At 36.8% G+C, this 11,638-nt stretch overlaps 4 protein-coding genes across 4 annotated transcripts in view; 3 read left to right on the top strand and 1 right to left on the bottom strand.

The window, feature by feature from the left end:
- Window positions 1-312: 312 nt before the first annotated feature.
- On the top strand, window positions 313-2,250 carry LOC100182576 (ER membrane protein complex subunit 3-like). Its single transcript, XM_018812510.2, has 3 exons — window positions 313-417; window positions 1,093-1,255; window positions 1,687-2,250. Exons 1-3 carry the CDS (start codon window positions 374-376, stop codon window positions 1,822-1,824), a joined length of 345 nt encoding a protein of 114 aa, XP_018668055.1. The 5' UTR covers window positions 313-373; the 3' UTR covers window positions 1,825-2,250.
- LOC100181036 (4-hydroxy-2-oxoglutarate aldolase, mitochondrial) lies at window positions 2,126-6,403 on the bottom strand. Its single transcript, XM_002124891.5, has 6 exons — window positions 6,166-6,403; window positions 5,545-5,673; window positions 5,071-5,198; window positions 4,511-4,645; window positions 3,644-3,874; window positions 2,126-2,957 (listed from the first exon to the last, which is right to left on the bottom strand). The coding sequence occupies exons 1-6, from the start codon at window positions 6,356-6,358 to the stop codon at window positions 2,808-2,810; spliced, it is 966 nt and encodes a 321-aa protein (XP_002124927.1). The 5' UTR covers window positions 6,359-6,403; the 3' UTR covers window positions 2,126-2,807.
- A 737-nt stretch (window positions 6,404-7,140) lies between these two features.
- On the top strand, window positions 7,141-8,301 carry LOC100183387 (proteasome subunit beta type-4-like). The gene has a single exon (XM_002124826.5). The coding sequence runs from the start codon at window positions 7,193-7,195 to the stop codon at window positions 7,967-7,969; it is 777 nt and encodes a 258-aa protein (XP_002124862.1). The 5' UTR covers window positions 7,141-7,192; the 3' UTR covers window positions 7,970-8,301.
- Window positions 8,302-10,284: 1,983 nt separating this feature from the next.
- Window positions 10,285-11,638, top strand: part of LOC100185755 (translationally-controlled tumor protein homolog) — a 3,225-nt gene continuing 1,871 nt past the window's right edge. The window contains exons 1-2 of the mRNA XM_009860750.3: window positions 10,285-10,553; window positions 11,144-11,214. Coding sequence (XP_009859052.1) covers window positions 10,526-10,553; window positions 11,144-11,214 — 99 coding nt within the window. The 5' untranslated portion in view covers window positions 10,285-10,525. The remainder of the gene's footprint in view (window positions 10,554-11,143; window positions 11,215-11,638) is intronic.

Genomic DNA, 11,638 nt, shown 5'->3' with positions numbered 1-11,638 from the left:
TGACTACTAGGTTGAAGCGATTGCCATTAAGTGTCTTACCCAAGGACACATACACCCACAATGGTAGCAGCGTGATGCCTTAAACCCATTACCTCTGTGGGCTAGCAGCCGGCGTGCTTAGTTGCTAACCATTTTTGCTGGTGAAATATTTGACTTTAATATAAATAACCAAACCCTGAAACCCACATAGAATATAAATGACCATGAATAATAACGATTGAGCCTCAAATCGATAACCTTTAATTTAGAGGCAGGCTTGTTACCCATCTCCAGTGTTATATTTGATATTAACAAACATAATTGACTAGAAATAATTATTGATTGTTACATCACAGCTAAAGTCCCGTTCCCGTTAACAATTCGTTTCAAACCGATGTTGCAACGAGGAATTGAGCTTGAATCTCTGGATGCTTCATGGTGAGATATGGTTTGTTAATAAGGGTTGGACTTACACCTAGGATGAAGCTATGCAGGCCAAATACTAAGGGTCATAGGCACCAAACCTGGGGTGGCAGTGTGGGCAGGTCAAACCTGGGATTTCTGCACTGTATGAATCAGTTAACAAAGTTTGTTTTACAAGATTGTTTGTCTAAGTAACCCTGCCTTTCCTACATTTTTAAACGTTTGCATACGCTACCCTATTACAGAATTTCGTGCACTACATTAATTAGCTAGCACAACAACATTCAAGGCAAAATTAATTTCACAAAATACTGTGTCTGCTGTCTAACTTTAACTTCTGCATAGTTTCTCTCTGGTGCCTATTTTAAATTACAATGTCACTAATGATTATATAACAAACACCCTAACAACTCTTTTTAGAATGTTTAATAGTTCATGGTTGGTCTTTTCTGCACTGCATTAATCAGTAAACAAAGGTTGCTTCACAGGATTATGTGTCTTGTTATACCCTGTGTTTTTTTCAATGTCAAGTTTTTTCAATGTCACGTTTTTTCAATGTCACGTTTTTTCAATGTTTTTTCAATTCAGTGATTATATAACAAACATCCTAACAAATCCATAGACAACAATAATCCCTCCTTTGCATACAATCCTGTATCATGTTTTAAAATGACCTCTCCCATCACACAGGGTGTCTTCAGCCTCATGGTACTTCCTCAATGTATTCGGGTTACGAAGCATGTATTCCCTTATTCTTGGTGAGAATAACGCAGCTGATCAGACAAGGATGATGCAAGAACAAATGTCAGGAGCTGCCATGGCAATGCAACAAGATCCACAGAAAGCATTCAAGGTTTAAATAATCAATGTAACTTGTTTATATTGGTATGGGGAGGCAATGACAGTCGTTATAACACCGGTGTTCTGTTTCATACACCGCGTGCCCAGGTACAAGTTACCACATATGTAACTTATTTATTCTTGCGAGGCAACAATAGTTGTTATAACACAGGCGTTCTGTTTCATACACCGCGTGCCCTCATAGAAGTTACCATGTATGTAACTTATTTATCCTCGCATGGTGGGACAACGACAGTCGTTATAACACGTTTCATACACCTCGTGCCAGCTTACGAGTTACCTCGTATGTAACTCTATGGGAAAATATTTTGAACACCGATATATCAATAATCTATTCTAAGTTTCCAATAATTCTGACAAAATTTAAACTCTTTCAGTGTTGCACAATTAATTTATAATTCTAATGACATGATACAAACACAGGCTGAATGGGAAGCACTGAAGATAACGGAGCACAAGGAAGCATTGAAAGGAATAGAGGATTATGTACGAGTGTGTTTCGCACTTCCCGAAGATATTTTCACACGTCAACATAATCTACAGTTACAATCATCTTCGTGAGCATAGATATCTCATAAAGTTACAAATTTTGGGACGAAAAGTTGTGATTTTGAGCATTGATATCTTATAAAGTTAGAAATTTTGAAAAGTTACAAATTTTGGAACGAAAATAGTGCAATTTTATTCTGAGCAAAGATATCTGGAAATGAAAGAACCTTTTTTTGAATGTGTTAGGACGTTTTAAAAACTTTAAGTAAACATTTTGAACCTATTAAATCTGATGTGAAAAGAATATAGCCAGATATCTTAAACAAATTTGAATTTGTAAAGAAAAATTTGAAAAGAAAATGCCTGATTTTTGAGCAGCATGCATTGGTGTCTTAAAATGTTTCGGAAGAAAGAAAAAAATTCGTTTCTAATTGTGAAAATGCAGGGATATACTTTTAGTAAACATTTTGGTTTGAACTTAAAAACTGGTATTAACAATACACCTGCCTTGTTAAATACAGCACCAACATTAGATGTGGTCATTAAAACACATGAACAGTTCTAGCAGCCAGCAATGGTATCTATGATACAGTAAGGTGGGGGAAGACGGGACATCTTTTACCTCTATTTTTTCGCCCCGTTTAGTAGTAAACAAAGAACATTCAAAAAATTATAAAACTAAATGCCCACGACTCTCATTGACCAATAGTTATTGTTTAAAACACGATCAGGATATTTGGATATTATGTGCTAAAGGTGTCCCGTCTTCCCCCACCCTATCTATGATATATGATAAGAAGCAGTGAAAACCAGTGAAAAAAAGTTTTTATATTATTTTACACAATGTCAGTTTAAAACCTCCATTCCCCTAAAATATTTGCATTATAAACTGATGATAATATTCTATTATTATTATACAATAACTGGATTTGATTTTTGGCTGTTAAGTTTTTGCAGCACCCTTACTGATAGTGGCTGAATTCGATATAAAATTCAATTAAACAAAGTTAAAACTGCAAAAATCTTGCAATAGAAACATCATTTTATCCTCGCAGCTATAGAAATCCGCTATCCACCAATATTTTTCTCAGATCTAAGACCTGGGGCTCCGTTAGTTGTTGTAATGGGTACCTGGGACTTCCCCCATATAACCCATACCAAGCCATAGCAGTTTTCAAACCTGGGACCCCATATTTGGCTGTTACCTGTCGAGTAAAAGTATAATAATATTAATATTTGTGCTTGTAAGAATAATGAGGTGTATGAAATCTGAATATATAATCTCCATGTATGGTGTCCAAAATCAATGCATCTTTTACTTAGGCATCCACGCAAACACCACGAGGCGTTTAAAATGCACAAAACAGGCTATCACAGAAAATGTGCTAAAAACCCAGAGGTACTGGGTAATAAGTGCCTGTGTCTGTTTGTAGGATGATCTTCTACTGGACCGACAAAGGGAACTCTCCTGCGCCACAACACGACAGGAACCCCTTGGTTTCCCACCCCGAGAATAAACATTAAAGTATTCTAACTTGACAGTGGGCATGAGTTGTGTATGAAGCCACCATGTATGGTGTGCAACATCCGTGTATTAAACCCTTGGTTTCCCACCCAAGGATAAACATTAAAGTATCCTAACTCGACAGTGAGCATGAGGTGTATGAAGCCACCATGGGTGGTGTGCAACACCTGTGTATTAAACCCCTTGGTTTCCCACCTTAGAATAAACATGAAAGTATCCCAACTTTATGGAGCTACAACACTTGTGTATTAAACCCCTTGGTGTCTCAGCCAATGTAAAATAATTAACCTAAAGCTAAACAAAACATGAGATGTAAAAACATAAAACACAATACCCAAGATCAACGCAAATAAGCAACCAACTTACAGCAGAGTTCGGAGCAATCAATCTATGTTGTAACTCCCTTGCATCATCCCATCTTCCATCCATTATCATATGATGTAGATCCACCACTTGTTTACCTAGTATGTTCCCTACCGCACACACCCCACCCACTGCTCCAACCACATAAGCAGCATACATGAAGCCGGCTGAACCTGCTATCACTTGGAAGTCATGTTGCTTTGTGAGTCTCACTATTTCGCCAATTCTTGTAACCTGTAGGTAAAGCGAATAGGATCGTATGTTAGGGAATTGTATGTATAGTGTTGATATTATATGGTGTATTCATACACCTCATGTTCACTGTCAAGTTATAACATGGGTGTCTTCTTATACACCAGACACACATGGTGTATTCATACACCTCATGTTCACTGTCAAGTTATAACATGGGTGTCTTCTTATACACCAGACAAACATGGTGTATTCATACACCTCATGCTCACTGTTAAGTTATAATATGGGTGTCTTCTTATACACCAGACACACATGGTGTATTCATACACCTCATGCTCACTGTCAAGTTATAACATGGGTGTCTTCTTATACACCAGACACACATGGTGTATTTATACACCTCATGCTCACTGTCGAGTTATAACATGGGTGTCTTCTTATACACCAGACAAACATGGTGTATTCATACACCTCATGCTCACTGTCAAGTTTTAACATGGGTGTCTTCTTATACACCAGACACACATGGTGTATTTATACACCTCATGCTCACTGTCGAGTTATAACATGGGTGTCTTCTTATGCACTAGACACACATGGTGTATTCATACACCTCATGCTCACTGTCAGTGTATATAAACACCTCATGCTCACTGTCAACCACACGCAACTTACATCACCCCCACTTTCTTTGGTTCCGATAATATTCGGATGTTGCGACAGCTCAGCGAGGGCCTCTAGTGGGATGTTTATCCCCGTGTTCCCAGGTACACTGTACAAGATAACAGGCATGTTGCTCGCATCTGCCACCTGGTGGATAAAGTAGATTATTATAATAAATAATCATGAACAAATAGATGCCATTGTGGGCGTATGTATCCTTGGGGAAGAAACTTTACAGCAATTGCTCCAACCAAGTGGTTGCTAATGGGTTGTCCAAATTATCAGCCATACATAAAAACAATCACCCACAAAGTTACATACGTGGTAACTCGTAAGTGGAAACAAGGTTTATGAAACAGAATACCCGTGTTATAACTACTGTTGTTGAGAGGGTATGTGAGATACATTTAATGTAGTATTTTTAAAAATGTGATAGTCTCTAGCGTGCCTTGCTATAGGACCTCTACATTCTGTGTGAGTAATTCTTTTCACAAACAGAATTATGTGTTATTAAACAACACAATGTTAATCATATATTACTTGCACAAGTGTTCATGTCTATACCAACCAACCTTAACATAATGCTTCATCAATGCTTGTGAATTCATCTGGTTCTTGTAGAAACTTGGTGTAACAACAAGAACAGCATCAGCGCCGTTGTCTCCCATCTTCATTGTCATTTCTATCGTAGCTGATGTGGCTAAACATAATGATGTTTAAATACATTTATGTTTTATGTGAACTATGTGTTAATCGTGTTTGGTGGGGTGATGGTTAAGCAATCAGTTAGCTGGAAAATCATATGTTTGAGTAATATTTATGAAATGTCTTAATGTAAGAACTGGTAATTGTTTTTTGTTAATTTTACAGTGACATTTTGACGGGTAGTTATTGCAGTATCAATGTTTGTTGATTTTACTTATTTAACGGCTTTCTTTGGGGATTATTTGATGTTCTATTGCAGTGTAAAGAATTGAGTGACTTTGCCACTCCTATGCATGCCAGTAACTACAAGCAATGCAATATATTGTAGACCAGCAACTCACATTCACACCCTGACCCAGCAACTAGAACTTTATTGTCAGGAATATTCTTCTTCACGTGTTTGACGACGTTAACTCTTTCATCTGGTGTCAGATACGGGAATTCACCATTTGACCCTTGTACCACATACCCTGGATGTGAAATCATGTTAGTTACTTTATTCAAGCAATTTTATAGTGTGCCATGATGGAGCAACAACAGTCGTTATAACACAGGTGTTCTGCTTCATATATCTTGTGCTTGTTTACGAGTTACCATGTAAGTAACTTTGTGGGTGATTGTTTTAATGTAAGTCCGATAATTTAGACAATCCATTGGTTACTACAAGATTGGTGTAAATACCCTTAAGTGTTTTTCACACCCACAAGGGTACCAATATGGTTGGAGCAAGGGGATTTTTAACCAGAGGGTACTGGGTTCAAAGCTCAAGGCTGCTATCATTGATTCATTGCAGATGTGTTCATAGCCAATTTATATATAACAGGTACAATTGCATGTATTTAATATAAAAAACTACACTGTATACCAAGTGTATTAAAAGTAACAGATTTTCAATTGATAACCAAGTAGGTTTACGCTATACATGGAATATGCATGCATTCCATTTTAAAACCCATTTTTACCTCTAAAATTAATTGAATTCCAAATGTTTAAGTTGTGTGATAATTTATCGTAAGCTACTGATTCGTCATCATTAAATGGGGTCGTAATAGGCGGCAGAATTCCTTGTAAGTTAACTTTAGATACGAAACGTTGTGTTTGTGGGCTATTCCTTCCCGTTGCGGAAATTAAGAGTTTTCGAGATATTTTTAACATTTTAGCCTTTTTTTGACAGCAAGAAAAATATACAATTGTTATTTGATATTATATAACTTTAGATTTCAAGAAAACTGGTCTCATAATACAATACAATTAAGACTTTACAAAATTTACATTAGTGCAGGGGGTGTCCCTAATGTAAAACTCGAAACAAAACTGCTGGAAGGCATATCGGAAAATATATTTGGGGGAAACATACAAGCCAAGATCAAATCTGTACATATAAAAATAAAAAATACAGTTCAAAATTAATATTTTTAAATTAATTTTTCTATTTTTTAAGAATTTCCCCAATTTTGCCGAAAACACCTTTTTTGCCGAAAAAACTTAATGACTGGGGGAAATTTTCAGGATTTTTTGATGATGTCATTTTAAAGTGCGTCAACTCATAACTTACAAATTTACTCTTAGGCTTTGTTTTATTACCTAGTAAGCTAAGTTTTACGTGTTTTTCCGTGTGGGTATCTTTTTAATGACTATTTATCTATTGTGTACCGTAATCGGTGAAACAAGTCTCCTATAACGATACGTATAAGTTTAAGAGTGTCATATCTGTATATATATATATATAATATCTATATCTGCCCATGTAACTACTAACTACTGTGTTGTGTTTTCTAATGTTGTATTTATAGTTGAATTACTATGGTCTATCGTTTAATCCTTATGCCGTAATTTTAAAAATAGTTTAATTAATGTATATATATATATAAGATATATATATAAGATAATTAATTCAGAAATAAATAGTAACTACAAAAATTATGATATCATTTATTCTATCAACTTTATATCCATTTTCAGATTTACTTTCAAAAAGCTTGAGTTATAATGGCCGATTTAATGCAACCATTCTGGCAAGGTGGGCCAAGTCCTGGGTTATTTTACGAATATCCTGGAAAATGGTCGTCAGATGTTGCGAGTCCCTCAGACGCACGAAACAGAACCTCCCAACCCACCGTAACCGGGACCTCTGTGTTGGGGTTAAAGTTTACAGGAGGAGTTATAATCGCAGCCGACACTTTAGGCTCCTACGGCTCCATGGCGCGGTTCCGCAACGTGTCACGCGTCATGAAAGTCAACGACTCCACGATACTGAGTGCCGCAGGAGATTACGCTGATTTCCAGTTCATTAAGGCAGAGATTGAGCAAATGGTGATCGATGAAGAAGTCCTCAATGATGGATTCTTCATGTCTCCTGGTGCTGTTCACTCCTGGATGACAAGGATGCTATATCATCGCAGAAGCAAGTTTGACCCACTATGGAACAGCGTTACAGTAGCTGGATTCTATAATGGTGAGAGCTTTCTTGGTTCTGTAGATAAAATTGGAATCGCTTTCAAATCGGCTTCAGTTGCTTCTGGTTTTGGGGCATATTTGGCTCAACCTTTGATGAGGAAAGCAATTGAAGATAATGGGGACAATCTAAGTTATGAAAAAGCAAGGCATGTCATCGAAGAATGCTTGAAGGTTCTTTACTACAGAGATGCAAGGTCGTATAACCGATATGAAATAGCTGTGGTCACCAAGGATGGAGTTAAGATCGAGAAACCAAGTTCATCTAAACCGGACTGGAACGTTGCTAATGTGGTCCGTGGGTTTGAATGATTGTGACATCACAATATAAACTGTTTGATGTCTTTATTTGAATGGAGGATATTCTGTGACTGATAATTTGAATTTTATACCACTCTAAGAAGTTCAAATATTCCATACTTACATTAAAGTGTGTTTGTGTAGATTCCCTTTATGTGTTTTTGTTGTAAAACATGTTACAATCTTAATGCATACAATAAGAAATCATCACAATTACAATATACTGGTCTTAGTATCAATCCAACATTAAATATAACTTGTTGTGATAATATTTGTATTCAAACTATCTATACTTGGTTGACCATTTGAATCTACTTAGTAAAAGTTTCAATGGGAAACCTGCATAGGAATAGACTTGATTTGTTTGTTTGTACTACCTATAATTTTAAGAATTGATTTGGGACAGAATTCAGAAAGTTTGTTGAATGTTACGAAAACGATTATTACATTTACTAAAGTTAGTTTTAAATCCGGTAGCCTTCTGTGTTGCGCGTGTTGCGGCGGTCCAATTGGTCATGGTAGTCTTCTGATAGGCGAATGAATGAACATGTATCCTCGCGTGACCGGGGAAATACAGTCGTTATAACACGGATGCCGAACCTCAAACCCATATCCTCTAGATTTGAGTCAGACGCGCTAACCTCTTTGCAACGGTGCCAGACATACCTTTGCTGCAGTTTTACGCACGTACGTTATTACGAACGTAGAAAAACGAAGAATGTGTGTTCCGAAACTCACTTTTGCTACCATTGTTGGCGTGGGACGGCGTGTGCCTTTCAGCAAAACATTTACACTCGTTTGTGCCACAAACGGTAAGGAGGTATATGTTTATTTAACAGTAGATAACGATACAACAGCCTCGTCGTTTCATGAAGTCACACATGTGCCATTTTATATAGTAGGGATGGGGGAAGATGGGACACCTTTAGCACCTAATATCCAAATATCCTGATCGTGTTTTAAACAATTTACAACGGCCTATGGGGGTCGTGAGGATACGGTTTTATAACTCTTTAAATGTTCGTTGTTTACTGCCAAATGGGACGAGAAAATAGAGTTAAAATATGTCCCATCTTCCCCCACTCTACTGTATATATACAAGAGATTACAGATCTAATGCGTGAGCACGGTATAAACTAATTAGCATAGTATTAATTAACCCTATTACTACAATGGTCGACTGAGATCGATCAAAAACAAATCAAAAGTAACCAACAAAGCCATTGGTGACTAAAAGCGCGAAGAAACGAGAGACGCGGTGTTTATACCGAAGATAACGATAGGAAAAAGGCACTCGTCTATACGCTTCGGTGCACACACGCTAATTGTGCGGTTTTCAATCTAAAAATTTAGCCTAAAAATTATAAATATATTACATGATTTGATTTCAATCAAGAGATTAAAGAATAAATGCTAGAATTGAGAATTGAGATAATTGCGGAAATCAATCGCCCTAACAACAAGAACAACTGTTCGACGAAAAAGGATCTATATGACCACTACCGTGCTCAATTAACCGAGTGAATGTAATTTATTTATCCTCGCGTGGCGGGGCAACAACAGTCGTTATAACACGGGTGTTCTGTGTCCGCTTACGAGTTAGCACGTATGTAACTTTGAAAGGGATTTTTTCTTTTTTTATATTAAACTGATAGTAACGTAAGGTTCTACAATTCCCACCATGCATCTTTGCACCCCCTTATCAACCTAATCACCACCTAAAGATCGCACCTCGTCAACATAATTGCTTGCGTCTGTTTTAAGTGACCGCCAAAAAACTCCCCTTTTCTTCACAACTAATTCCTCCGAATATATACAGTTGTGCCATCGCCATTAATGAAAATAAGAAACAGAAAGTTTTTTTACTCAGGTAGTTTATACAGTAGCGTGTTTTTAATGACTGTCCTTTCTCCGCTGTTTTAATTAAACCGATCTTCAATACTGTATTTGAAGAGTTAGATACAATTTAGGGAATTATTTTATGAAGAAATGTATTTAGGCGATATAAAAGTATAATAAATGCAGCGAAACACGATACTCTGTTTTATTTGCATAAAGAAACCCTGTAGCAGTGTAAATACAGTTCAGATGACTTTATAAAGTTTAAAACTAAACTTAGAAAAAAATTATCATTAAATCTGTGCCAGAACACAGGCATACAAACCGAAAGATATGGTAGAATGTGTGTTTTCTTTCTGTATACGTCAGTCGTATACAAAATTACTTTTTACCAGAACGTTACTATAGCGAAGTATATTAAAAAATTACTTTCCAATGACCAAACCAGAGTCCGTATATAAACATGTTTATATATTTATGTTTATATACGGACTCTGGACCAAACTATTAAAAAAGTTAATTAGGTTTTTAAATTGACAAAATAATGCCTAAATTCTTTACTCGCACCCCGAATCATTAAAAATATTATAATATATTTATGGAATCGCCCACGTGGTTAAGATTGCGCAATCCGCCCAAAAATTTTCTTTTCATTATTCGTCCCTACGTAGATAGAAACTTTAGTTCTGTTTTTAATTCATTGCTTTATTACATTATTTATCAAACAAAATGCTGATTTTCAAAGATATAATTACCGGTAAGCTGTTATTATTAAATTACATTTAATGTAAAATACAAAATACGACACTCGTATTATAATTTTTTAGGCTATTACATATTTACACATGTAACTCGTAAGCGGGCATGAGGTTTATGAAACAGAACACCCGTGTTATAACGACTGTCGTTGCCCCGCCATGCGAAGATAAATAAGTTACATACGTGCTAACTTGTAAGCGGGCACGAGGTGTATGAAACAGAACACCCGTATTATAACGACTTTCGTTGCCCCGCCACGCGAGGATAAATAAGTTACATACATGGCAACTTGTAAGCAGGCACGAGTTGTATGAAACAGAACACCCGTGTTATAACGACCGTCGTTGCCCCGCCACGCGAAGATAAATAAGTTACATACGTAGTAACTTGTAAGCGGACACGAGTTGTATGAAACAGAACACCCGTGTTATAACGACTGTCATTGCCCAGCCACGCGAGGATAAATAAGTTACATACATGGCAACTTGTAAGCAGGCACGAGGTGTATGAAACAGAACACCCGTGTTATAACGACTTTCGTTTTCCAGCCATGCGAGGATAAATAAGTTACATTGATTCATATTACAGGGGACGAACTGTTCACCGACGCACAAAAGTATGAAGAGTTTATGGGCGCCTTTTATAAAGTATATGGCAAGGTAACAATATTATTGGCTGTTGCTCACCATTAGTTTAAGGGAAGACATGCTAACTAGAGACCGACCGATATCACTTTTTTCCACCGATACCGATACCGATATTTTTAGCTTTTACCGATACCGATATTTTACCGATATTTGTCACTATAGCGAAACATATGAAATGATCAGTTTTAATCAAAAGTAATGCCTGTATTCAAGATATTGCAAGTTATAGAGAAAAATTGGTTGGTCTACATGTTTTTAGGAAACATGCATGTTCTTAGGAAGGTGTTGCTTTTGTACGAAACTAGGACGCACATGAACGCTAAACTACAACGCACGTGGACGTTAAACTATGACACACGTGGACGTTAAACTACGACGCACGTAAAGGTCAAACTACGACGCACGTAAAGGTCAAAACTACGACGCACGTAAAAGG

Source organism: Ciona intestinalis, chromosome 7 (genome assembly GCF_000224145.3).
Source record: "Ciona intestinalis chromosome 7, KH, whole genome shotgun sequence".
In the NCBI taxonomy this organism is placed as follows: Eukaryota; Metazoa; Chordata; class Ascidiacea; order Phlebobranchia; family Cionidae; genus Ciona; species Ciona intestinalis.
This window is presented reverse-complemented; position numbering and strand designations above follow the sequence as displayed.